Genomic DNA, 27,504 nt, shown 5'->3' on the forward strand with positions numbered 1-27,504 from the left:
AAAAAAAACCACCCCAAAATAAAAATAATTTCCTTTGACTAACTGCATTAATAGGGTTGCTCAATACCTCAAAAATTAATTTTAACAAGAGCCTTTTATTTCTCTTATTAACCTATTATTTTTTCCATATCGTGATATTAGGCAGCCACATGCAAGTCCAGTTCTTGCTTCCCTCTCAGATGATAATTTACTTGCTTTAAACAGTTTACAGACAGTGTTTCCCCAAGGCCTTTCTGCAACCAAAATTAAATGATGCACTATTTACTCATGCTACATTATGCCACTTAATTCAGAGAGGCTCCCAACCCAGAGATCAGCTGGGAGGCTCTCTGGCATCCTTCACCAGCACTGAACTGCCTGACCTGCACAAGGAGCACTTGCAGCAAAGGGATTCCCTCAATTTGCTCCTCTGGCTGCCTGCCAGAGCCCAGGTTTATTGCTCCACGGACTGCAAGAATAAGACATGGATTTTCCACTAAAAAAAAAAAGATAAATGTAGAAAAATGTGTTTAGAATGAAGCTGAGGACACTGCAGCCCAGGCTGCACTGTGCCAGAGGGAAGCACTGCTCACGCAGTGCCAGAACACAGGAGAGGCCCTGGGCAAGGCAGAGAGCCCCAGGAGAGGCAGCCCTGGCTCAGGAGTTCACCAGGGAGCTCAGAGCAGCTCGTGCTGCTGGCACAAACTTGGTCTTCTCTGACCTCCTCATACCTGAGGTACCAAAAACCTCTGAGCCTTCTCATCAGCCACGTCTGGGCACTTGCTGCTCTCTCAGTGAACTCCTTCACAGAATCATAAAGGCTGCAAAACACCTCCCAGATCACTGAGTCCAGCCTTTGACCAATCAACACCTTATTCTCAAAAGGTCACTCCAAATCCATTAAAATGCACCTCTTTCAAAGCAAGAGAAAATGCTTTGAAAGTCATTTTGCCTATAGTAGCATTCAGTCACCCAAATGAGCTCACAGTTGACAAAGAAAGAGACTCAGGATAAGAAATGAAGCCCGAAGTGGTAATCAAGATACTGGAGAAAACGGAAATGCAGTGAGCTCTGCAGCAGCTGAACAGGATCCCTCAGCAGAGAAGTGACCAAGGCACAAATCCACTGCTCTGCTGTGCCCCACCTGCACAGACACCAACGTCTGAAGAGATGGGGCAGCTCACTGTGTGCTCCCATCAAGGAAACAAGGCCTAAGACTCCAGGTTTAAATTCTGTGCTCAGGTTCAGGTGGTCCCACATCACCGACCCTGCCTCGGTACCAGAGTCTGGAACAGCAGCTCAACAAAGCCCAACCCTAAGGGTGGATTTTGGGGAAACCTTCACAAGTGGCAGCGGTGGAAGGACAGGGAGCAGGAGGAGGTACCTTTGACGTGGATGCCCAGCTTCCTGAGGGCCTCCTCCACGGCCTGGCTCTCCCTCTTGCGCATGAAGCCGTTGTCGATGTGCACGGCGATGACCTGCTCGCGGTTCAGCGCGCGGTTCAGCAGCGCCGTGCACACCGTGGAGTCCACACCCCCGCTGAGCAGCACCTGCAGCACAGAAACAGCCTGTCACACCTGGGCTGGGGGCAGGGGGCAACACAGCACCCACCTGCAGTGAACAACACACTGCCCCAGCTGCGTGATGGCACAGACATCTTTCATGAAAAATCCTCTCCTTAGGATTTTTCCTCCCGAGAAGCTGAGAGGCCTCAGGAACGAAATGTAACCAATGGTTATCTGCTGCTGTGGAATGCAACAGGTGGGTCTGGGATTGGTCTCATGTGGTTGTTTCTAATTAATGGCCAATCACAGCCCAGCTGGCTCAGACTCCCTGTCTGAGCCACAAGCCTTTGTTATCATTCTTTCTTTTTCTATTCATAGCCAGCCTTCTGATGAAATCCTTTCTTCTATTCTTTTAGTATAGTTTTAATATAATATATATCATAAAATAATAAATCAGCCTTCTGAAACATGGAGTCAGATCCTCGTCTCTCCCCTCATGCTCAGACCCCTGAGAACACGGTCACAGCGCGACTCCCCCAAAACCTGGGCGTGCAGCACCCAAACCACCACAATCCTCCACATCAACCCCAGGCAGGGCAAACTAGCCCCCAGCTCTGCCCCTACTCACCAGGACCTTTGAGGAGCCCACTTTGTCCTTGATGTCCTGGATGCACTGGAGCTCCCTGTTCTCCACGGTGAAGGTGCCGCTGCAGCCCGCGATGTCGTAGAGGAAGTTCTTCAGGATCATCTTCCCATTCACTGTCAGGCTCACCTCGGGGTGGAACTGTGCTCCATACAGCTTTTTAGACTCGTTTGCTATGCCTGGTACACGTGGCAAAACAGAAATGAATAACTGAGCTGGAACTGAAAGCATAGCCAAGTCAAGCAAGAGACTCAAAGTGGCTCTTTGGGATTGGTAACTCCAGTGGCTTTCAAACTCCAAATTCTAATGTCCCACAATTTCCTGTGACAACCTCTGTGTGATGTTAAAGCCCTGCTTTCAGTACCTACATTATTCCTGCTCAGTTGAACATTCATGCAATATTAAATACAGTAACAAGTTAATAAAGCTTTAATAATTAAACAGTGCCTGACTTGTACTGTGACAGTGCAGAGCCCAAACCCCACTGGCACTGCACACCACAGTGCAGGTCTCCCTCTCCCCTGCCTTAAGGGCACAGGAGATTTTGTTTCTAAGACAAGCAACACATGCATGCTTTAGAACAATATAAGCTATATAAATAATGTTAACTTTAACCACATTTAAATCAGGACCATTGCTTTTAAAGTCTATTTCTTTATAATCATGACAGCTTGACATACAAACACACTCCAGAAATTGTTAAAAACAATCCATTTATTTGGCAATCAAATAACAAGGGCTATTACTCTGGTCCCATTTGGTTCTAACTCCTGTCTGCCACAATTCTTTACCAAACACTATCAGAAGACAAATTCAGGATAAAATAAATACCTGCTATGATGTTCCCAGACTGTGCCACCACTTTGAATCCATCAGCCACTTTATCCACGCTATCTCCATGAGTGAGGAGCACAAGCTCTTCCTTCTGAAGGCCTCTAAACCAGGATTAAAAACCAGAATCATTTCAGGGAAGAACAAAGACAGAACTCTGTGCCTTTCCGAGAGATGCCCCGAGGGGTTCCCACAAAAGCACATCTCGACAGACCAGGACATTTGAAATGTCCGCAGGATTTCCTTCCCAGGAACAGCCATCTGCAGATTTGAGATGCCTCCCTTGGAAACTGCCCACGTCTCTGTCCAACACACCCCTCCTGCAAGAGGGAATTGACATTTACTCTGAAGGGTGTGTGGGTTTCTCCTTACAGACACCCCAGTACTGAAGTCCCCTCTGGGACATGGGGAGCCATCTGGAGTCAGTCAGGATAATGGGAGTCTTGCTTTTTATTTCAACAAAGTGAACTTTTCTTGTTCAAACCTAGGTGTTTTCAGGACAATTTGGGCACATCAGACAGCTCTGCAGGAGCCCTACAGAGGGAAGATAATAAAACTGGAACACCAGGGATGAGTAAACTGTCAGACTTTTCACAAGGAACTTGAAAGCCATCAACAGAATTATCAAGAAGTCTAATTCTGGTTTATAAAACGCCACAAAGCAGTTTTAAAGGAAGGTAGAAGAGGAATGGGTTGGATTTTTTGCGCCCTTTCCAAAACTGGATGGGCACCAACAAATACAAGAGCAGTGCACAGCAGGAGACAAGAGCTTAACTCAAATATTCTCAGATCATGGTGCACTTACAGTGCTCTCAGTGAAGACTCTGAAATGAGGAGTTTATACAACATTCCCAGCAAATACAGCTGCTTTTTTAGAGCCAAGTGGAAAGTTATCCCTAAGTATTTGTTTCAGTGAGTAACCTGCTTATTTGTGACCACACTTGTAAAAGTTTTATTAGAAATTATCAGCTAATTTCGCTGTTTTTAAAATAAAAAATAACCTTCCTCTCATCCAGACAGCCCTTCCCAGGCTGATAGCGCTTTGATAAGTGGAAATGTGTGTGCACCTGAAGAGTGAGCAGGTGTTGTCCAGGGTGATGCTGAACACTCCGTCCTCCCGAACGCTCTTCTTGTGCACCGTCCCTCCAAACACCTTGTTCATCATCTGAGAGCAAAGGGATCCATCAGAGAGCTCCTCCCCACCTGCACCATCCCATCCCTCACCTCCAAACACCTTGTTCATCATCTGAGAGCAAAGGGATCCATCAGAGAGCTCCTCCCCACCTGCACCACCCCTCACCTCCAAACACCTGACCACATCCCAAAGCTGTAGGGATTTCCTTCAGAGTTAATCCTGGCTCTGTACTGGGCTCGTTCCCCTCTGCCAGCAGAGCTGCCACACACAGGGAGCAGAGCCCCACAGGCAGAGGTTTGCAAAATTCTGTATATTCCATAGTGTGCAGCCCCTTCCCTCAGACACGGCTGCTCTGCAAACCAGCTGAGTACCTGAGGCCATGTCAAAAACCTGAATTATTCCCTTGGTTTTATTCTGGGACTAACCCTGGAAAAACCAAGATGCAGGAGCAGAAGCCATGCACCTAAAGCAGCCCTTGTCTCCCTGGAAGTCGGTTTTGCTCAGCTGGGATCCACCAGATCCCTGCAGGACCACCAGAGAGTCCAAAGGGAAGTAAGGGTTATTTCTTTTCTCATGAGGGAGTGTTAAGCACTCTGAAGAACTCTGCCAGGAACAGCCCATGCCTGAGACACTGCCCCACTTGTTTCCAGGGGAGGTGCCTTTTTCAGCACCCCCTGTGCTGAATCAATGAGTGACTGACAGGTTATATTCACCCTGACAAGAACAGGGCTTGTGGAGCTCAATTCACAGCACTGCAGCAAAGGAAAACCATGTATGCAACTGATCCCAAACTGGTTTGGGTTGCAAGAGTCCTTAAAGCTCATCCCATCCCACCCCTGCCATGGCATGGACATCTTCCACTGGGTGCTCCAAGCCCTGTGCAGCCTGGCCTGGGGCACTGCCAGGGATCCAGGGGCAGCCCCAGCTGCTCTGGGCACCTGTGCCAGGGGCTGCCCACCCTGCCAGGGAAGAGCTTCTCCCTAATGTCTAACCCAAACCTGGCCTCGTTCAGTTTAGGGCCATTACAAGGTCAGGCAGAGCCAAGAGAGGAACGCACAGCAAGCTCAGCTCATCCATGATGCTGCTGTGGCTCTGCTCTGGCTGGAGAGCAGCTCCTCCAGCACTGCCCTGCAGCCATGCAGAAATGAGCCTGAAGGAGGCTGTGGACAGGCACATTTAACAGCTGCACTGGCTCCTGGAGGTGTTGCCCAGCCCCAAGGACCCCGTGCTGTTCCCCAGCAGCACCTGCATGCCATAGCAGATGCCAAGCACTGGTTTTCCTATTGTGAATATGGCTGGGTCGAACCATGGTGCATCTTCTGCATACACAGAGTTTGGTCCTCCAGATATGATGATGGCTCTGCAGACAGAACAGGAAAAAATCGTTAATCCAAACACACTGGTTACCTTGAAATCTATTTACTGCAAGCACTGGCACTGTCTCATGCCGCTCTTAGAACTGATACTTTCTAACACACATTTCAACACAGATATCATTACATGTAACTTGACTTTTGCTGTCAGACCCAGCAGGTTTTCAGGGAGGGATTTCCCCAGTTTAAACAAAGTCAAACACAAACCATCATAAAAAGTGTCTGTATTTTAAATTTCTCATAGCCAACCAGCAGCTATGAGAAAAGCAGGATGGCTGGGACAAATGTAGAGTATTAGCACCAAGATATATATTTTTATATATGTATATATATACACACACAATTTATGAAGTCTGTGACATCTGGAGGAGACCTGCAGTCAAAAAAATCTACTCCCTAACTCCTAAATCTGCTGAAAAAAAGTCCCTTTGTCCATTCTGGTTATGCAGAGATGGCATTAGCAACAGGCTGAGAATTACAAGCACAATACACATGATCATGTAGGGTTTGGAGTCAATACTTCACCCTATAAAAGAAAATTAAACCATCTAAAAGGGCAAGAGAGAGTTTTTGCAAACCACAGTGATTTCCAGGACCATGAACTGCAGAAGCACCAGTTGGGCAACACTTCTGGCCTCGTGCTGGGACGGAGCAGGGCTGTACCAGACCTTGGACTCAGAACTGTTTGTTTCACAGAGAACATCAAACTTGCTCTGAGCCAGAAGTGCAAACCCAAACCAGACAGGAGCTGCACAAATGGGATGAACAGAACAGAGCTGTTCTGGCTCTGAGCAGCAGGAGCTGCCCACTCCTGCCTGTGCCACCAACAGGAGCAGCCCTGGCACCAAGGTCACCTGCAGCCCCTGCAGCCAGCAGGGATGGAGCTGCAAGGGGCAGCATTTGTTCCCCTGCCCGCTGGCAGGCTCTGGAACCAGCACAGCTGATGTGGGTGCAGTTTGACACGGAACCACCCTGAAAGCTGCTCCCTGCAGCTCCTGCACAGGCGCTGCTGGCCAGCCTGGAGACACGGGGCATCTCCTGGCCCTGGACTGCCATGAAGAGTCTGAACTCTCTCTGTGGCTGCTGCTGCTCCTGCTCCAAATCACTCCATGCACAGAAGCATCTGCTCAAGTGCCAAATGTACAGAACATTATTTAGTATTAATTAGAACCACAGAACACGCTCCTGGAGCTCAGGGCCGTGCCCATTCCCTGGGGAGCCTGGGCAGAGCCTTTCCCTGATCTCCAACCCAGAACTCCCCTGACACAGCTCCAGTGCTCCCTGGGGTTCTAGGAAGGAATTGAAGGAATACAGCCACACCTATAGACTGAACATTCTGATGAGAAGTCAAAATAGTTACGCACTTCTTTAGTCAAAAAGTAGAGTCCTAAACACCTGGCTTTTTTCCATGCCAGTTGAAATTTGGCATAATACAGAGGGGTTTGCAATATGCCCAAGTACTGAAGTACAAAAAAAACCCCAAAAACAAAGAGTTTAGACTAAGAGGACTTGCATCTTCTTGGCTGTGCAGGAGAAGTCAGAACCTGCACAGGATGCCAGCTTTCCTGCAGCACTGTGTAGTTTCCTGCACACTTGTCTGTGCTGGTATGAATATCCCTTTCTCTGGTTACCCTAAACCCCTTCCCAAACAACCTGACCCAGCTCTGGAAAGCCCCTTTGCAGTGGATTACAGGCACCTCAGGAACACATAAAAACACCCAGGGAAAATGTGTGCATTGACACCCCGAGGTCAGGACTCCTGCCAGAGCCCAGACTCAATCCAGAGCCCAGAGTAAATCCAGAGCCAGGATATTGTGGGAAATGCTCATCCACATTTAGGTGACACTTGTCACTGGAGAGCGCTCTGAACGCCGAGGAGCTGGCTTTTCAAAGCCACCATGTAAACATGATTTAGCAAAGTGCTGGCTCTTGCTGCCACCTCAAAGCTCAGCACAGGTGCAGCTCCTCAGCCATTCCAAGTGTGAGCTGCAGTGTGGGAGCCTGACTGTGCCCAGGACATGGAAAATGCACCAAACCCTGCAGTGACACCACAGACTCAGTTTGACAGTGACCGTGGCTCTGGATCTGTTGGGTTTGCTGACTGACACTGGACACAAACAGGTTTTGTGGACACAAACACAGTTATTGACCAGCCTGGGTGACCTGAAACCACCACCCCAACCTTGGGAAGTGACCTGGGGGAAAAGGCTCTGCCCCATTTCAGACAGCAACTGTTTGCAACGACAGCTCCCACAGGCCTAATCCCAATACTCTGAAAAACTTTCAACTGTTCTGAATTCTTCCCACTGCAAACCTGCATCAACACAAACTATTTACTGCTTCACTAATTATCACTGATTGGGAAAATGCACTTCTGCAGCACTGTCTTATCTGTTACAGAGCACAACCAAAATCCCACGTGCACCACATTTCTGGATTTGTACCAAGCTGACAAGTAAGTACAAATCTTTGGTGATTTGTAGACTTCAGGGTATTTATTCTCCACACACAGAAGAGATGTATATCCTAAAAAGCCTAACAAAACCTGAAAAATTAATGTACAAACTACCAAGTAATTGAGAGACCCTTCTTTGCTGCAAACAATGAGTGGCAGTGTCAATTAGGGATTTTTTTTAGCTGCTTTCCAGGAACATCTGGCATGATTTACCATAATACCTTCAGTAATCAAGTTGGTTTAATTTAAAAAAAAAATTAAGTAAAAAAAAATTTTTAGAAGCCTACAAAAAATTCAGCAGGTAAAACAGCAAAATCATCTACATTTTGGCAGATAGTTAAAATGCAGCCTCCTGAAGGATGCTCTGCAATTGAAATTATCAAAATGACATTAGGAACAAATGTCCAAAAAGGCATGGAGGGACAAATGTACAGGATGGATCTCTGCCCAAGTGTCCCCAGCACAGCTCAGGTGTTCCTGTGGCCACCCTCAGATGGAATCATTCACACCATTGGCATTAGAGTGTTGTATACAGGCAGAGCTATTATAAAAGAAAGGCTTTATAAAATCAGGGACTAAGCCTGTTGCTTCCTCCAAGTGCAGCTAACCAGCTGGCTTGTAAGCTTGGATCAAAGAAAGAGGCAAAGGAATAAGAAGCAGTTAGCACAACAACCTATTCTAGTAAGAAAAATAGGTTGCACCTGTAGTAACAGAAGATCTGTCCCATAAAAATCCACAAAGAAAAATGTAAACACCTTGGTGAAGAGAGAATCTTAGAAAAATGTAAACACCTAGGTGAAGAGAGAATCTTACCACATACACACAAAAACACCTTTGAACCAATGAATTGGGCAAGAAAACTACCAGCCACTTGGAGCTGGACACAAGGTCTGTGAAAACTACATAAAATGAGTTATGTGAATAAAGAATTGGCTTTCCCTATGTGAAGAAATGGAGTCCCGTGTGCTTTGTCGCAACATTAGAGCCACTCCCCAGGTGGTGAGCAGGGAACAGAGAGCAGGGAAGGGGCAGGAGGCGAGCAGGGAACAGAGAGCAGGGAAGGGGCAGGAGGTGAGCAGGGAACAGAGAGCAGGGAAGGGGCAGGAGGCGAGCAGGGAACAGAGAGCAGGGAATGGCCCAGGGGTGGGCACAGAGCAGAGAGCAGGGAAGGGGCAGGGGCAGGGCCCAGGCAGTGAGCACGGAGCAGGGAAGGGCCAGGGAAGGTCAGACGTACCTGAATCCCTGCTCGCGGATGGCGAAGGCCGGCGTCTCCAGCGGGAAGATCTCGGACTGCACGAAGAGCTCGCGCACGCGGCGGTCGATGACCTTGCCGTACTGCGCGCCCGCGTCCAGGATCACCACGGCGCCCTCGTAGTGGTGCTGCCCATCCTTGAGCTCTGCCCCGGCGTTCTCGGGCTGCCAAGAGCACCCGCGGCAGAAACCACAGCGTCAGCCACACCCGCGGCAGAAACCCCACGGAACCGCCGACACCCATGTCAGAAACCCCACGGAACCGCCGACACCCATGTCAGCAATCCCATGGAACCGCCGACACCCATGTCAGAAACCCCACGGAACCGCCGACACCCATGTCAGAAACCCCACGGAACCGCCGACACCCATGTCAGAAACCCCACGGAACCGCCGACACCCATGTCAGAAATCCCATGGAACCACCGACACCCACTCAGCAATCCCATGGAACCACCGACACCCATGTCAGAAATCCCATGGAACCACCGACACCCATGTCAGAAATCCCATGGAACCACCAACACCCCTGTCAGAAATCCCACGGAACTGCCAACACTCACTCAGCAATCCCATGGAACCGCTGACACCCATGTCAGAAATCCCATGGAACCACCGACACCCACTCAGCAATCCCATGGAACCACCGACACCCACTCAGCAATCCCATGGAACTGCTGACACCCACTCAGCAATCCCACAGAGCCACCCACACCAGCAATCCCACAGGATCACCAACACCCACGTTAGAAATCCCATGGAACCACCAATACCCAGGTCAGAAATCCCATGGGGTCACCCACAGCCACCCAGCAATCCCATGGAATCACCAACACTCATGTCCCACCAAGTCACCCACACCCCTCAGCAATCCCACAGGGTCCCCGAGACACGAGGCTGGAAAAGGCCTCTGTGAGTGGCCAGAGTCCAGCTGTCCACCCAACCCCACCACCCTGTTCACCAGTGAACTGTGCCCTCAAGTGCTGCTTGCACATATTTCCAGAACCCTCTCAGGGATGGTGACCCCACCACTACCCCGAGCAGCCCCCCGAATGCTTTACAAATGTTTCTGTCAGGAAACGTCTCTTGATATCCAGCCTAAACCTTCTCTGGCTTTACACTGACAGCCCACTGACTAAGCCAGATCTCTTTAACAACTAACATGTGCAAGGCTTTGCTAATTAACTATGCTAATTTATGATAAAAATTACAAAGACCGGCCAAGAAACTTCAAAATACAAAAAAAAAAAAAATCTTGAAGATGATAAGGACCAGTTGAGGCACTGGCAAGATAAAGGTGCTGGACACCAGCACAGAACATCCACCCCAAGCAGACACACAGACATGACACCCCCATCCCCCAAACCCAACGGCACAAATTAGGGAAGAAAAATGCTAATGATCTAATGAAGGCAGAGATTTCCACAAGCAAGAGCTCATATGCCCTGATCACCATCTGCAGCCTCTCCATCTCTTTCCATTTTCCAGTTCCACATGAACCCCAGCACAGCCCATGAGAGCACCAGCCTTTTTCTCAGGCAAAACAGCACAAAACCAAACAAAAAATGTTTTCCCCCCGTCACGTTGGCTCGTATGCTGAACTTCACTTGACATTACCTCCTGGAGAGACTAAAAAGGGGAAATTGAGAACAAATGTCCCTGCTAAATTATTAAAAAAAAAAAAAAAAAAACCCAACCGATTTTGAGTGCAGCATTTGAGCAGACTGCACATCAGAACAAAGCAGTGGTTTCCTCTGAGCCCCTCACGCCTGAACTGCCAGGCCAACTTCAGCCAAATCTGAAAGAGTGCTAAAGTACACAAGGCCAAATTTCCTCATTAAAGAAACATGTGAGGAGAGCAGCTATTCCATGGAAGTGTCCTTATCAGAGCATCCCCGAGTAAGAATCAACAGCCATGCTCCAACACCAAAAATCCACTGCCTAAAGAATTGAATTCTGTTAAGGTGCTCTTCCCCTAACTTAACGTTTACCCTGTCCTTGCCAATGCAGCTTGGTGAAGGACAAACTGGGAAGGGTTTTACTTTGGCAAATGCTGCCTCCAAACACCTTGGAGCTCCATTTCAAGTTTTACTGATGGCAGGTTGGAGTGGTTCTGCTGGTTTGGACCAGGCAGCAGAACCTCCAACCCAGGACTCGCCTGTGCTCCCATCACCGCTGCTCAGCCATGTCCACCTGGGGCAGGGATTCAGGCCAGAGCAGCCACAGGTGACTCTGGAGAGCATCATCCTGCTGGGACACAGCCTCCCAACAAACACACTGGAAACGTCCAAAGTTCACACCAGCTGCAAGAGGTTTTATCTTAATTAAAGAACATAAGTGGGGGAAAAAAATAGTGCTAAATCCCTCAAAAGCCTAAATCCAGGTTAAACTCAGATATTTAATTTTTGCCCTTCAGCTGGCAGCCAAGTTGCCTGATGGGGAGCTCTTAATGACATTTAGTCCTGGGTTACACAACAAAAAGTACACATGCTGGAAGAGAGCAGACTTGAGCAGCCTCACCCCCAGCGAGGCAGAGTCACCAGAGCTGTCCTCCCTTCCAGTGCAGGGAGGGAATCACTTTTACAGTCATTCTGGGCATTTTCACCTGGCAATTTCTAAATTAGCAGCTCTTTCCAGACAGACCAACATCCTTGTGCTTTCCTGAGCCCATCTTGGGGAAAACACTATTCCTGGCAGTGCCATTTTTTTATTTCAAAGCAATAGGTTGTGTCATTTAGGGCCAGAGCTCTGCAGCCCACCCACAAAAAAACGACTAAACAGAAGTTACTGTTGGTGTCAGCTCAGCTGGACTGATAGCCAAGCATCCACACCTGTAGCTAATAAATAAATGAATAAATCTGGTTTTCAGTGCCCTACGCCCTGGCGCTTTGGGCAGGCAGGTGTGGTTAATGGGGGCATGAGCAACAGTTATGGGGGAGACAGGAGTGTGAAAACAGAAAGAGCCTGAAGTTACACCAGGAGTAGCTTGAGAAGCACTGTTAAAGCAGCATAAGTTGGTCTGTGTCCTGAACCTGCACCTCCCTCAGACCCCAGCAGAGGCAGGACAGCAATCCAGACTCCTGTGAACTCAGCAGACAAGCAGAACTGTAAGGGGGTTCAGAACTAAGAGAGCCCAATGTGCACCCCAATGTGCACCACTGTAAATCACAGGCAAAAAGAGGAAAGGAAAAAGGGCAGAAGAGTCATCACAGGATCTGGCTTTACTTATTGAAAGGCACAGTTCCAAGGCTAGGGGTTTTAAACCCCAATTTACCACGGGAAACGTCACTTGATGAAATCCCAAAAGGAACAGATGCTGTTCATGTGCAGCCAGCACGGCAGCTGAGCTCTGCACACCAGGGCGTGCCAGCAGGTTTAGAGGACACCAGACAGCCCAGCTCCTGCAGGGACAGACAGGGCTTATGGAGCCAGCACCTCCTCCTGCTGGGGGCTGACAGCCTCTAATGAAAACCCCTTTTCCCCTCGGTACAGGTACAACTAGAGCTCCTTGTCTTCTGGTCTATCACACAAAAGTCAGGAGAACGCACGGGTTTTGAGAGCTCCTGTGGAGCTGCTCTGACACCCATCCCAGTGGTCCAGGCACAGGGCAGAGGCACCACACTGCTGTCTCAGAGTGGGACTGAAAACAGGCTAAAACCTCCTGCACACTGAGAGAAGAAAGCCTCTGCTCAGCTAACTCAAGTCACAAGTCACCCTGAACACCACGGACCCGGGACACGGCACCAAGGTGCCACCTGAGCCACGTGCACCCCAGCTGTGCTGCCAGCCTCATCCCAGCACCTCCGCTCCACCATGCCAGCACCGGAGGACAGAATCTTCCATCGCTGCTGATCTTCTGCATCAAAAACAAATAATTCTGAGTTCTCTAGTGAGCTGAGGTAGGAGAACTGGAACCAGGCTTGGGTTACCAGCCAAGGACACCACAAATCCTACCAAGTGCCTTAAACTGAGTGTGCAAGCTCCTAGCAGCCCACTTGTACAGAATCAGGGGATTTTTCAGCATTTCACACACCCACATGCTTGCAGGTTGGTCATTAATGCAATTTATAAACCACATTTCCATACAGACCAGTCCCATTCTGGAGCACTGGAAAATAGCAGCAGCTCCTCTGTCCAAGCCCCCGGCCCTGAGCTTTCACCCACACTGGTAACTCAGGACAAGCCTAAGCCAGGAGCCTTGATCTTAAACTTTCAAGCCAGCACAGGTTTTACAAGAGTTTAACTGTTTCCCTGTGGTATTAAAATTAAGCAGGTCTAAGAATGCTCACTCATATTCATATTTCACAGCATAACAGGAAAGCAGATCCCTCAAACTCAGGCCATCGCCAGGAGCGAGACAAGAGCCCCCAAATCTTTCTATCAGGGAAGCTTTAACAGACAGGTGTGTCCTGCAGGTGTCGGTGGGCTGCAGGAGGAGCAGGAGCCGGTCCCTGCACAATCTGCTCTCACTCTGCAGGATGAGCCGGGGCTGCACATCCCATGGCCAGGAGAACCGGAGCCCCAGGAGCAGCCCCGGCCAGGGAAGGCGCCTGTGACCACGGCGGGGAAAAACAGGCCAGAAAATTCACACAGGAACGAACCGAGCACTCGAAAACCCTGCAGAAGCACAGCTTCTTACAAATGAGATATGGAGCCGAGAAAGAGGGAGGAGAGGAGCAGCCCCGGCCAGGAGGGGAGGTTGCGAACACGGCCAAGGGAAAGCGTGTCAGAAAACTTACACGGGACCAAGCGGGCTCCCAGAACCGAGCGCCCGAATCCCCCGAGTCCGCCCGGGTTTTCCCAAACTAGATAAAGAAACCAGAACAAGTCTTTAATCCCGCCACAGCAGCGGCTGGAGGCAGCTCGGTGGGAAATTGCATTATCAGAAAGCGCTGGAAGTTCCCGCGGCGCACGGCTCGCTCCGTGCCCCGCTGTGCCCGGGCCACACGGACACGCGGCCGCAGCGGGACACGGCCGGTGAGGGGACACCCGCGCCGGGGCTGGGAGCCCTGCCCGTGCCGCTGGATGAACCGAGCCCCCGGCCCGGCTGCGAGCGGGGACACGGCCGGGCGGGCTTAGGGTTAGAACAGCCCTGCTCGGGGGGTTAATCAGTTAATTAATGAATTAGCGCTCTGCGAGCAGCCAGGGCTGCGGCTGCGGCGCGGGCGGTCCCGCTCCCCTCCCGGGCCCCGGGGCCCCGCCATGTGCCCGGGCGGGCCGGGCCGCGCCGGGCCGCAGCCCCGTGCCCCGCGGCCGCAGCACTGACCTTGGTGTCCCCGTTGCACAGGGCCATGGGGGCGGCGGGCAGCGCGAAGAAAGGGCCGCGAGGAGCCGCGGCCGATGAGCTAATGCCGCCCGCGGGAGGAGGAGCCGCCCGGCACGGCCGCTCCGGCGGAAGGGGAGGAGCGGCGGCGGGGTCAGGGGCGGGCCGGGGACACGGCGGGGACACGGCCGGAGAGCCCCGCACCTCGTGGGGTTTGCGCTCCGACAGCGCATTTTGCTCGATTATCAGGGTAAAAACAAATCGGAGCTTTGCAGTGAGTGGGGGTTTGTGCGTGAGCATCCTGTGATACCATGGGATCGCTGGCTGCTTTGGGTTGGGAGCTTAAAGCCCATCTCGTCCCACCCCCTGCCATGGGCACGGACACCTTCCATCGACCAGGTCCATCCCGGCCTTGGACACTGAACCTGCTGTGCCTGCTGGGTGAATTCCCCAGCGGACACCGGAGAACGTGACTGCGGCCGTGGAACCCTCCTGGAGCGGTCCCGGGGCGGTTTTGATGCCTTTCCCTGAGCATCAGTGTAAATAGAAGGAATGAAGGAAGGGGTGAATGAAGGAATTCTGGTTAAGGAATTCGGATTCTGTTGTAGGATTCCAAACACTTCTGACCTGACCCTTATAGAAGCGTACAGGTTTTGTTCAAAATCGGGCTTTCTGGTCTGTTTTTTTTTGGGATGTGTCCTTCTTTTACAGTTCTATTTTCATTGGCATTCAGGCAGGGTTATCTCACAGCACATGGCATAGGATTGTGTCCAGACAGGTCTGCAGTATCCCCAGTGAGGAGACTCCACACCCTCTCTGGTCTCTCTTACAGTGCTCGCAGCAGAGATCTTCCTTCTGTCGAGGTGGAACTTCCTGGGCTCAGTCCCGGTGCCATTGCTGGGTCTCGGGAGCAGAGCCCTGGCAGAGCAGAGCTCTGACCCTCCCTGCACCCAGGGACAGACAGGGACAGTCAGGGCTGAGGGTCCCTCTTGAGGCTGAACAGCCCCAGCTCCCTCAGCCTTTCCCGGGCACGGAGGCTCCAGTGATCCCGATCCGCACTCGATCCCGGTTCCCGTTCCCGGTTCCGCTCTTGCTGCCCCTGCCCCGTCAATCAGGGTCAGGGGGCGGTGCTATGCATGACGTCACCTCCATTTCACCAATGGGGGGCGGCCACGCCTGGCCCTCGCGGGGCGGGGCCGTTCTCTCAGCGCGGCGGCGGCGCCGGGGCCGCTCCGGGCCGTTCCCGCCCGCGCCGGGGCCGCTGCCGGGCCGTGCCGGACATGGCGCCCGCCATCGCCGCCGAGGAGGGCGGCCGGCAGCGCCGCGCCGCCACCCGCCAGCACAGCCTGGACCTGACGGGCGACCCGCCCCCCGACGGGCTGCCCGGCGACACCGAGGCGCTGCTGCCGGCGCCGGGGCGGGCGCGGGGGTACCGCGCGGAGCTGGGCAGCATCCTGCTGCTGCTGGTGCTGTACGTGCTGCAGGGCATCCCGCTGGGGCTGGCGGGCAGCGTGCCGCTCATCCTGCAGAGCAAGAGCGCCAGCTACACCGACCAGGCCTTCTTCAGCTTCGTGTTCTGGCCCTTCAGCCTGAAGCTGCTGTGGGCGCCCTTGGTAGACGCCGTGTACCTGCGCGGCTTCGGCCGCCGCAAGTCGTGGCTGGTGCCCACGCAGTACGTGCTGGGGCTCTTCATGATCTACATGTCCACGCAGGTGGACGCGCTGCTGGGCGACGGCCACGGCCGCGGCCCCGACGTGGCGGCCCTCACCGTCACCTTCTTCCTCTTCGAGTTCCTGGCGGCCACGCAGGACATCGCGGTGGACGGCTGGGCGCTCACCATGCTGTCCCGGGAGAACGTGGGCTACGCCTCCACCTGCAACTCCGTGGGGCAGACGGCCGGCTACTTCCTGGGAAACGTGCTGTTCCTGGCCCTGGAGTCCGCCTCCTTCTGCAACAAGTACCTGCGCTTCGAGCCGCAGCCGCGGGGCATCGTCACCCTCTCAGGTACGGCCGGGTGTGCCGCCCGCTGTGCTGGGACAGAGCCAGAGTGCGCTGGTTTGGAGGGGACTAAAGCGATCCCATGGCAGGGACACCTCCCACTGCCCCAGGTGCTCCCAGCCCCAGTGTCCAGCCTGGCCTTGGGCACTGCCAGGGATCCAGGGGCAGCCACAGCTGCTCTGGGCACCTGTGCCAGGCCTGCCCACCCTGCCAGGGAAGGATTTTTTTCCTAATGATAATGGTTATATCTTCCTCAGGATGCTTCTTCCCTGTGCCTGGACCCCTCTGTGATTTGATGCTGGGAACCAAACAGATTTGGTGTGTCCCTTGCCCCGTGGGAAAGCACAGCCTGCTTGGAGGCTGGCAGAGCCCACTGGTAAATGCATTGGACTTCAGATTTTTCTGGGCTTTAACCTGCCTTGTCATTATCTTGGCTGACCTAAGCACTTTGGAGGAATCTTTTTTTTTTTTCCCTCCTGGTTTAATGGCCATGGACTAGATTACTCTTTAAGAAAAGCAAGCCAAAGTCTCCATGTGGGAAGAAGAAAGAAGGAAACAAACAAAAAAAAAAAGGTTCTTCCAATATGATATTTTTCACAGAATAGAAGTGAAAGTGTTCAGGGTTGAGCATGTCGCCAGTTTCTGAAGGAAGGCCTTATTTTAGTAAATTAAGGGGGATTTGCTTTTTCTCTTTAGCGAATTAAATGGAGTGTGGTAATCCAAGCATAACTGGCTGTCAGTGGAGGGATGTTTCTGTTTGCTGGGGTTTGGGATTTTTCTCAGAAAGGTTCTGTGTGGTAGTTATGTTAGGGGCATTACCCTGGAGATGCTTGGAAGTGCAGCTGGTTTGGTTGCAAGGTTGAGTGAGGACAGGAAATGCTGGCACCATTCTGGCTGCAGCCTCAGGGTGACCCTGGCAGTGAAGAGCAGCTCCCCAAGGTCTCAGTCTCTGCTCCCTCACACTGATTGCCTTGCCTGTGCCATCTCAGAGATCAGGTATGCCAGAACAGGCTGGAATTGTGTGAAGGGGAGCTTTGCTTTCTGTCCTGCCCCTGAGGGATGAACCAGGACAGCAGTGTCCACACTGCTGTGCTTGCCTGGTCTCTGCAGCTCTCAGCACTGCTCAGCAGTCCTCCCTGTGCTCCCAGCTGCCAGCCTGGTGCCTGGCCTGTGCCGAGGAGCACACAGTAGCCCTGCAAGTGTCCCAGCTGGTTCCTGGCTTTCCCTGGGGCTGTGCAGCTCCTGGGCTGGGTGTCCATCCCTCTCACTGCAGTGCACACTGACGTCTTTGCTGCTGATGCAACTTGCAGCCACTGCTGTTCAGACAGCCTGGCTTGGCTGTACTTCCTTCACTGCCCAGGGTTTTGGTTGGTTGGGGTTTTTTCCTCTCAGGGCTGTTTGTATAAATGGGTTTTACTATTACCAAAGTGCTGTTTTTAAAAGATATTATCCCCTAACCCAAACAGCACCAATGCCACCTCCTTAACCTGCCCTGGAGTATTGATGTGGGTGGAGTAAGAACAGCAAATAACTGACACTATAGTTGCGGGATATGGTTTTTCAGGTGGTAAAACTGTAAGAAATGTCTGTTTCTCAGTCGTGTGAGTGGCACAGTTTGGTGTTTCCCTGGAGCAGCTGAGAGCAGCAGGAGTAACCAGCTCACCAAGGAGCACAGGGGCTCATTGGTCCTTGCCCTGGCTGTAATGGGCTCATGATGAGCAGGTTTGGGCAGGTAAAGCAGCAGAAAACTTCACTGCTGGAAAAGGTGAATGTTCTCTGCCAGCTCAGAGCTCTGAGCACTTTTGTTGTAGGCTGAGCCCAGTGCCAGGGAAAAAACAAGTCAACACTCCATGGTCCAGAGGGAGCTGGGCCAGGGCAGGGTTAGGTTGGATAGCAGGAAAGGTTCTTCCCCAGAGGGTGCTGGCACTGCCCAGGCTCCCCAGGGAATGGGCACAGCCCCGGGGCTGCCACAGCTCCAGGAGCCTTTGGGCAGCACTGCCAGGGCTGTCTTGTGCCAAACCAGGAGCTGGGATGATCCTTGTAGGTCTGTCCCATCTGAAGATATTCTGTGATCCTGAGTCAGCTTGGAGTTGTTGAGAAGCAGCAGCAGCATTCGTTGTTCTCATTAACTTCAGGAAATAATATGGACAGATGTAAACCCATCATCAAACTCACCAAACCAGAGGCTGTGCTGGGCTGTGTCAGGCTGAGTGCCAGAGAAGGAAACAGGCAAAACCCTTCTGTGGGCTGATTGTCCTGGCATGTCCAGGGGTTTATTCAGCACTTGCTGTTCAGGTGACTTCAGTTTATTGAAGAGCAGGGGAAGCTCCCTGGCTGAGTTTGTGATTCCTGCCTGGTTTGCCCCTTCCTGGGAAAGGGAGGGACAGGGAAAGAGTGGACACAGAACAAATGTGCCCCTTAAAGGCCTCCCCCACTCAGCTGTGCCAGGGACTGTGGAGCACCCCTCCTCCTGGGGATCCTGGGTACCTGTACCACCTGGTACCTTCTTCAGGCTGTTTGCCAGCCTGATCCATCCCTGATCTAGTTCAAAAACTTGTCTTGCCCCATCTCAGTGGTTTATTTTGTTACTAGCAGTGTAGCTGCAGAAACAAAATAGGGATGGGGGAAGCAGCAGTGGTGGGACCAGAAAGTTTGTCCTTGAAATCCCTTATGTAAACTTGAATTTCAAAGTTCTTCTGCTTGTAGCCTGATGGTGAGTTTCCTTGTATTTGAAAGGAAATGTACCTTATTTTTGTGTAAACTGCCTACAGCCTCAAAAACCCCAGTTTTTCTTGTCTGAACTACTATGTATATATGGTGAGGTTTTTTTCTTTTTTCTTGCTTTGCTTTGTTGCTGATGCAGCCCCTGCAGTGCTGTGCTGCAGCTGACAGGGCTGGCCTGATCAGGAGCACTCATGTGATGATGCTCAGAGCTATTTCTATCCCCATCCTTGCACTGTGTGTCTCTCACTGCAGTGATAATGCTCAGGGTTATTATTAGAGAGCTGCTCCTCTACATCCTTTGTAGCCAGCAGCTGTGAGTAGTGAGACTCTCAGAAAATGCATCTTGCCTTGAGAATGTCTGCTCAGGGCACCTTGTGTTTTTAGGAGACAGCAATCTGACAGCATTGCTTCTGAGGTCATGTTTATTTTAGGAAAGGGAAAAGTAGCAGAAATGGCATGAGGAGCCTTTTTTCTGTTACCCTAGGAATGGTGGGACACACCTGGAGCAGTCCCTGCACGTTTTCTTCCCTGCTGTGCAGGAGAAGCAGGCAGTGATTGACCAAACCTTTGTCTCTGCCCTTTCACCAGCCCTGGCTGCTCCTGCTGGGTTTCCTGGAGGCTGCTGGAGCTGCTCCTGACCAGGAGGACTAAAGGCTGCTTCTGTCCTACCCCCTGCACAGGCTGGGTTCCTTAGGCTGCTTCTGTCCTGCCCCCTGCACAGGCTGGGTTCTTCAGGCTGCTTCTGTCCTACCCCCTGCACAGGCTGGGTTCCTTAGGCTGCTTCTGTCCTGCCCCCTGCACAGGCTGGGTTCTTCAGGCTGCTTCTGTCCTGCCCCCTGCACAGGCTGGGTTCTTTAGAGGCTGCTTCTGTCCTGCCCCCTGCACAGGCTGGGTTCTTCAGGCTGCTTCTGTCCTATCCCCTGCACAGGCTGGGTTCTTCAGGCTGCTTCTGTCCTGCCCCCTGCACAGGCTGGGTTCTTCCCTGCCCCTGTCCTAGAGGCAGAGGGGATAGGATGATCTTGAACTGGCCATTCACTCAATCAGAAAGTACTCTCTGGGTGTTTTTTTACTGGCCCACATCCATGATTTAGCAGATTCTGATCTGCTTAAAACAGAGCACTGGAGTGCTGCCAAGGATCCACTTCAGCCAGATAAATCTGAGGATTCCTTACAACTCTGTAAAAACTTTCCTCGGGCCATCTTCACCCTCCTAAATGCCTGTTTCCTGCAGGTGGGAGGTGGATATTAGATAGGGCTGTAGAGCTGAGGCACAGAGTGGTTCCCTGACTGCAGGGTAAGCTGGGAAGGAGCTCTGCCTCTGGAGCTTCTTCCCTGTTTTCTGACTATTACATCTGGTTTTCCTCCTTTATCAGCCTGTAGTGGTTTTGTGTGTAATCCTTCAACACGTTCATTTTTGCCTCTGTTCCTCCTCCAACGTGCTCACTGTGGTGAGAACCCACCAAGCAGCAGGGACGTGGCCTGGTTTGCTGCTGCTCCTCTGCCTCAGCTCCAGCAAACACCTCCTTGCAGAGGAGGGCAGAGCTGTGTCACTCACTCTGTGCTTGTGGTTTGATTATTAGGTTTATATTCTACAACTGTCAATCATGGCTGCTGCAAAGAGATTTTTATTTTATTTTATTTTCCCCTCCAGATTTCCTGTTTTTCTGGGGAGCTGTCTTCTTAGTTACCACTACATTGGTTGCCTTTTTGAAAAAGGAAAACGAGGAGCTAATACCAGCAAAGGAGGAAACAAAAGGCATCACTGACACATACAGGCTGCTATTCTCAATAATCAAGATGCCAGCAGTTCTTACTTTCTGTCTCTTGATCCTCACTTCAAAAGTAAGTAAATACATTTAAGAATTGTTAAATGCTGGCATCAGAGTCTGGAAGGCTGCTGAGTCCCTGGGATGTAACTTAGTTTTGCTGTTGGCTGTCACAAGAGCTGTGAATTTTCACATGAAATTCAAGCAGAATGGGTTATCTCATTGTGCTGAGTAGGGCTGTGCAGCAGCAAAGCTTTGTGAGAGCTTTTGTGTTTGATACAAGCATTGAAGAGAAGTTTGGTGGCAATGTGGTATTAAAGTAAAGTACATTTTTAAACAGTCTGCGTAGCCTGCAGTTAAAAGGGCAGGAAATGTTTGTTTTTAGCTCAGAATCCCTAGCTCTGTCCAAGCTGGGTTTCCATGGCTGCTAGTTGGACACTGAAGATGCCAGCAGCAGGGAAGGCACAGGAATGAATGGCAGTGCTGCTTAATGTTCCTGGAATAGTTTTGGAGGTGAGGAGTAAGAGTGTGCAAGTGTAGAACTAATCTGGAAATCAAATCAGGGGCAGAAGTGACTTCAGTGACAGTGTGTTCTGTATCCCATTTCTCAATTTACGTGATAGGGAGTAAATTGAATTTCCAGCCAAACTCCCTGTTCTCCTCAGCTTATTTTGTCTCCCTGACATTGCAGATTGGGTTTTCAGCAGCAGATGCTGTAACAGGACTCAAACTGGTGGAGGAGGGAGTCCCCAAGGAGCACCTGGCTCTGCTGGCAGTTCCAATGGTTCCTCTGCAGATCATCTTGCCTCTGGTTATCAGCAAATACACAGCGGGCCCCCAGCCCCTGAACACCTTCTACAAAGCAATGCCTTACAGGTAAAGCCTCATTTTAGTGGAACACAGTAATATGTGTGCTCAGTTTGTGTGTTCAGATCACCTGGAGGGTTTTGTGTGTAACTCTCTGACTTCCAGGTCCAGGGAAGTGTGTCAGGATTGTCACAGTGAGTTGAACTGTCTGGTTCATGCAGTGTCACTGTGTGGAAGCATGGGATGTGCATGTACAGCAGCATTAGAGCAGTGCTCTCCTGCTCCTAGCTAACAATGCCGCTGCTTGTCAAATATTTGATATCTAATTCTGAGATAGAAATAGGTGTAACTATTTGGATCTAAACTCTGGTAATGTACTCTCTGTAGCTGTTCAGTGGTTGATTTGTGTTGAGGAAGCACATGGGAAGAATTACTTGGAATGACAAATCATCTTTCTCATCCCTCCAGGCTGCTGCTTGGCCTGGAATTCGCTTTCCTGGTGTGGTGGGCTCCTAAAGTAAAGCATGAAGGAGGATTTCCTGTCTACTACTACGCTGTGGTGGTGCTGAGCTATGCTCTACACCAGGTAACAGTCACGGTGTGGGGAAGGGAAATGCTGTTCCCTGTCTTGTCCTGGGTCACACTGGAATCCCTCCAAGCCTGACCTGTGCTGTGTGCCAGGACTGACTTCTAATACTCTTGCCAGTGTTATTCCTCCCTATTCCCTGTGCTCCACTGGACATCATCTGCGAGCTGCTTTGAGTTCTCCATGCCTGGTGTAGTTCCCCAGATTCCTTTTTCCCCAGACCCAGAAGCTCAAAAGCACAGAGGACCTGGAGAAACCCCAGAACTGTGTCTGAGCTTGATAGGCATGCTGATGGTTGTGCAAACAAAGTTATGTGATCCTGGTCCTAGGAAAAATAGTCGGTTGTTGGAGGAACATCATAATGGATCTGATCCAAAGACTTGGGAAACAGGCACCTGATACAGCGTGGTCTTTGGATCAGAACTGGAATGCAGAGCCTTGAGAGGTGATTTTTAAATGCAGAAGGGTTGTGTTTAGGTGCTGGTTTAGCTGGCTGATTGTGTTTCAGTTAACCCAAGCCATGCTAGTGCATGTGAGGCTGGGTCTGTTGCAGCATGACTTGAGACAAGCAGCAAGGCCACTGCCCGAGTTAGCACAGGGACAGGCTGCAGGAGGAGCTGCTGCTGGGATCATTTTCCAGCCAGTGCTGCTGAGCTCAGGAGAGCTCTCAGCAGGGTTGTGCTGGGGGTTTCAGCCCTGTCTGTGTGTCTGTCTGTGTGTCCTCAGATCACCCTGTACAGCATGTACGTGGCCATCATGGCCTTCAACGCCAAGGTCAGCGACCCGCTCATCGGGGGCACCTACATGACCCTGCTCAACACCGTCTCCAACCTGGGTGGCAACTGGCCCTCCACGGTGGCCCTGTGGCTGGTGGACCCCCTGACAGTGAAGGAGTGTGCTGGGGCCCAGGGCCACACCTGTGCCACTGCAGCAGCCACAGAGGTGAGTCTGGGGGCTGGGGGGTCTCTGCTCAATAGATCAGTGAAATGGCTCCTTTGGGAACCTTCACAGTGTATGGCTGGTGCTTAAAAATTCCCACTGATGGAGCTCACTTTCCTGGCTGATAAAATCCAGGCTGTTAGCAGCTGTGCACTCTGAATAAGCACCCCTTACCCAGGGTTTGCAGCTGCAGAGTAGTGAGCCCTTTCTTCCCATGCTCACCTGGAGTAGAAGCACCAGACTGGTGCCACGTTCCGTGCAGTGTGAGGAGCCTGGAGGTGTGGTTTCAGTCAGGGGCTCTGTCCTTGGCAGGCTCTCTGTCCCTCCCCCAGGACCTCCATTTCTGTGGTAGGTTTTTCTTCCTCCTGTCTCCCTGGAGGCTTCTTATCTGCCTGCTTTGATACCTTCTCCAAGATGCTGCTCTGCTCTCTGATTTTGGTGTCCACTTTCCCCATGAAATCAAGTGGGACTGGCTGCCTGCCCAGTTCTGGGAGCCCTGTGGAAGAGAACAAAGAACTTGCTGTACACAGATCAAACACAAAACTGCTGGGAAAGCAACATTTCAAATTCGCCTCCTCACAGCAAATGAGACATTTGACATGGCTGAAGAGTAGAAATGTTTGGGGTTTCTTTTTTTCTGTGCTCATGACTGAGATTTATTTCACTCCTGAATGCCAGGATGCTCTAGGACATGGAGGTTCTCTAAATTATCAAAGTGCTCTGGAGTCCATCATTATTTGTCTGAACTGGAGTTGCAGTTTTTATTGGTGCAGAGGGAAACTGCTTCTGCAGTAGATGCTTTCCCAGCCTCTCACTCATTATTAGCCTGTCACTAATTAGGTTCCTTGTGTCTCAGCCTCTACTGAGCTTGAGTACTTCCTCCTTCACCTCACTCCTCTGATCTTTTCTCACATCCTCCTGGTTGGTGACATTCCACCACCACCACCACCACCACTCCCTTCTTATTCCTAATCTGATTTTGACATGTCTCAGAATAATGAAAATGCTGGCAGAGCCTCAGCTCAGAGAGTTGATTAATCCTGGGATTAGAGCAGTGTTGAAAGCCAAACAATAGCAGAAACAATCCTGGGCTGTACAATCACCCTCTGAATGCTAGGGGTTTGTCTTCCAGTTCAAAACCATCCTGGGCGTGTTTCTCCCAGGTACAGAATCATGGGATGGTTTGGATTGGAAGGACCTAAAAGCCCATCCAGTGCCACGCCCTGCCATGGGCAGGGACACCTTCCACTGTCCCAGGCTGCTCCCAGCCCCGTCCAACCTGGCCTTGGACATTTCCAGGTCTGGGGGTCCACAGCATGGATGGCTAGAGAAAAAAATCATCTTTCTCCGTGAGCTGGGGAGCAGTGGTTGCACCTGCACGGACAGCGGGGCTGTGTCTGTTTGCTGGAGTTTGCCCTTTGGGCTGATGTGCTCCATTTCCCACATGTTTAGGGCAGGTTTGGTACTTTGTTACTTTTCATGCTGCTGATAAGATCGAAAGCCTCTCTGACATACTGTATAGGAAACAACAAAGAGTAAAGAACTCTATTTAGTCCTGCCCAGGAGCAGGGAGGCAGCTCTGGAGTGCTGGTGCTCAGTGCATTCCCTGTGCTCTGTTTCAGCTGTGCACAGCAGCTGGGGGCTCCTGTGTGACCACCCTGGACGGGTACTACGTGGAGTCCATCGTCTGCGTCATCCTGGGCTTTGCCTGGTGGTTCTTCCTTGGACCAAAATTCAAAAAGCTGCAGGACGAAGGACAGTCCTCGTGGAAGTGCAAGAGGAGCAATTGATGCACTTAGGTGTTGGATGGACCAGCGAGATGGTTTTAGTTTTATTACAAAGACGTACCCCATAATCAGCACCCCGGAATCTCGGTGTTCTGTGCCACGCCAGATCTGCGTGGCCGAGGCAGGGCTGTGCATGGCACCACTGCCCTCCCACAGCACAGCAGTTCAGAAAGGAATGGCCAAAGCAACACCTCCGTGCCCCATGCTTACTTACCCCTGACTCCAGAGCTGCTGTGGGCACCTCTGGGAAAGCTCCTGGTGCCGTGGCTGTAGAGGCAGCAGCATTGCCAGCTGAGTGCCAGCTTTTATTTTCACACAGAAATGATCTGACAGGGCAGCTGGGCCAGGGAAGGATGCCCAAGGCATTCTGACTTGGAGGTTAAGCATGGTACTGTGGAATTCCTTGTGGGAAGATCAGTGTGAGATGTCTGTGGGCTTTGCTTCTTCTCACTTTCTGAACTGTAACCACGCCTCAAAGGATGAAACGTTCCGGAGATTCTTTTAAATGTATTTTCTGGCTTTTATAAGCTTTAAAGGTTTATAAGAAACTATTTTTATAAGCAAATTACATTTGTTTAATTTATTTCCGCTGTTTCAAGGCAGTTTGATTTACGTTCAAGGTAATTTCTTGAAGGCAAAATGCTGTAAGGTAGGGCTGGAATAACGCACAATCCTCTGAGCCTTGAGTCCTGCAGCTGGAGCTGGAGGTGCTTCCCAAGGGAGGGCACGTGGGCCTTTGGAAGGGGTGAGTTGACAGGGGAAAACCAATCCATTGGTTTTCCAAAGTGTATTACTGAAATTTGAAAGTTCATTCTCAAAAGCAGTGGGAGCGCCGAGAGTTCCCCCAGGCAGGGGTGAGAAGAGTGAGGTGGTGATGGCAGAGGTGCCAAATTCCAGGGAGCTGGTGCAGGACTCGCCCTCACACCAGTCCAAGGGGACCAGTCCTGTGGCAGAGCTGCTGCAGAATTCACTGCTGGTGCCATGTGGTGGAAACATCCCCGCTGGATTTCTCTCACTGAGCTCCCTCCTGAGTGCCTTAGGGACCCACAGGGGCTGCAGAGGCACTCGGACCCCGCTGGGTGTATGTGGAATATTGGTATTAAAAAGGGAAAACTATTAAACATCCCTTGCAAAGGTGCACGAGGTTCCCTGCCACGTTTCTTGTCAATATTTGAAAGGACTGGGCTGGGAGGGGGTTTGGGATCTTCTGCTACTGTGTGTGTTGGGGGAAAGGTGACCCAGTGCCACCTCTGGAGCGCTGGGGGGTGGGTGGGTGTACAAAGGGTCTCCTTGGCATCAGGGGTAAGGAGGGGACTGGAAGAGGACACTGGGACCTCGTGCTTCACTGGGCACTGCCTCCTGTCCTGTGTCCCCTCCCTCAAGGGACACACACCTCACAGTTTGCTGCAAGCACAGCAAAACTACTCGTGCTAGGTGAAATCACATGGGTTTTACTGCCCCAGCCGAATTTCTTCCAATTTCCCCTCTGCATAAGAACAAAACATGAAAATATATCAGATTTATGTCTGCCCCTTTCAGTCCCTGTCCCACCAGCTCCACTGTAGTAACTCTGTGAAGCACTTCAGTTCTGTATCCCCTCTGAACCATAGGCTGCTTATTGAATTATATCTTGCATCCCTAGAGGGGTTGTTTTAACTTTTCTGATTGTGAGGAAAAACTTCAAGTGCACAAGCTGATAAATTAAATTTGCTGTGTATTAGATTTGGGTTTTACTTTGCAATTTTTTTTCACTATTTCTAAAGGTGCCAGTGAAACTTGTCACTAATAAAGATGGCTTAAGGATTAACTCAATCAATAATTAGATAATCAACAATGTCAAAATTGCACATAAACTCCAAATAGGTAGGAGTAGATATGTTACCTGAAATAAATAACTGTGTTATTTTTCAAACTGGTGAAACAAGTTAATGGATTAGTGCTTTTAATCTAAGTACCTATTTTGTAAGTTGGAAATGTTGCTGCTGTGCCAGCCCTTTAGCAGGCTGCTGAAGAGCACCCATAAAATTTTGATCTTGCTACTTTTTTTCTACCAACTCTGATCAAAAGTGGTTTTTCTTTTTAACATTAGAATTCGTACAGACTTAAACATCTTTAGCATTAAAAAAAAAAAAAAAAAACAAAAAATAAACCCCAAACCAACAAGAAAAACAAACTAAACAAATTTGAAATGCCAAGAAGAAAGGAGCATGCGAAGGGTCGGAGGAGGTGTGCTACAGGTTTGAGGAGATCAATGCAGAGTTCAAGAGCTCAGAGCCCCTGGCAGGGCCTGAAGGGGCTCCAGGAGAGCTGCAGAGGGACTGGGGACAAGGATGGAGGGACAGGAGCCAGGGAATGGCTCCCACTGCCAGAGGGCAGGGATGGGTGGGAGATTGGGAACTGGGAATTCCTGGCTGGGATGGGATTCCCAGAGCAGCTGGGGCTGCCCCTGGATCCCTGGCAGT

General features: G+C 51.0%; 2 protein-coding genes across 5 annotated transcripts in view; one reads left to right on the forward strand and one right to left on the reverse strand.

Annotated features, from left to right (window-relative positions):
• The window catches only part of GMPS (guanine monophosphate synthase), a 28,737-nt gene extending 14,194 nt beyond the window's left edge, over positions 1 to 14,543 (reverse strand). For all 3 annotated transcript variants that reach the window (XR_008508552.1, XR_008508553.1, XM_036388952.2), the window contains exons 1-7: positions 14,439 to 14,543; positions 9,156 to 9,337; positions 5,339 to 5,453; positions 4,026 to 4,123; positions 2,959 to 3,062; positions 2,113 to 2,306; positions 1,364 to 1,529 (exon numbers count right to left, since the gene is read on the reverse strand). Coding sequence is in view for 1 of the 3 variants with exons in the window: in XM_036388952.2 (XP_036244845.1) it covers positions 1,364 to 1,529; positions 2,113 to 2,306; positions 2,959 to 3,062; positions 4,026 to 4,123; positions 5,339 to 5,453; positions 9,156 to 9,337; positions 14,439 to 14,465 (886 nt within the window). In the remaining 2 variants the exon portion in view is untranslated. The remainder of the gene's footprint in view (positions 1 to 1,363; positions 1,530 to 2,112; positions 2,307 to 2,958; positions 3,063 to 4,025; positions 4,124 to 5,338; positions 5,454 to 9,155; positions 9,338 to 14,438) is intronic.
• A 1,131-nt stretch (positions 14,544 to 15,674) lies between these two features.
• SLC33A1 (solute carrier family 33 member 1) lies at positions 15,675 to 25,625 on the forward strand. 2 transcript variants are annotated; one of them, XM_036389089.2, is made up of 6 exons: positions 15,675 to 16,439; positions 20,809 to 20,999; positions 21,615 to 21,799; positions 22,199 to 22,316; positions 23,043 to 23,258; positions 24,878 to 25,625. In XM_036389089.2, the coding sequence occupies exons 1-6, from the start codon at positions 15,716 to 15,718 to the stop codon at positions 25,043 to 25,045; spliced, it is 1,602 nt and encodes a 533-aa protein (XP_036244982.1). In that variant the 5' UTR covers positions 15,675 to 15,715; the 3' UTR covers positions 25,046 to 25,625. The 2 variants fall into 2 exon arrangements, with proteins under 2 accessions (XP_036244982.1, XP_054371913.1); XM_054515938.1 differs by lacking the exons at positions 20,809 to 20,999; positions 22,199 to 22,316.
• The last annotated feature ends 1,879 nt before the right edge of the window (positions 25,626 to 27,504 follow it).

This window comes from Molothrus ater, chromosome 10 (genome assembly GCF_012460135.2).
Source record: "Molothrus ater isolate BHLD 08-10-18 breed brown headed cowbird chromosome 10, BPBGC_Mater_1.1, whole genome shotgun sequence".
Lineage (NCBI taxonomy): Eukaryota > Metazoa > Chordata > Aves > Passeriformes > Icteridae > Molothrus > Molothrus ater.

Bases quoted from the DNA above. Each gene is read 5' to 3' on its own strand.
- SLC33A1 (XM_036389089.2), top strand. From the start codon at position 15,716: ATGGCGCCCGCCATCGCCGCCGAGGAGGGCGGCCGGCAGCGCCGCGCC. The intron at 21,000-21,614 runs GTAAGTAAATAC...CTGACATTGCAG, and splicing joins TCTTGATCCTCACTTCAAAA to ATTGGGTTTTCAGCAGCAGA. The intron at 22,317-23,042 runs GTAACAGTCACG...GTGTGTCCTCAG, and splicing joins TGAGCTATGCTCTACACCAG to ATCACCCTGTACAGCATGTA.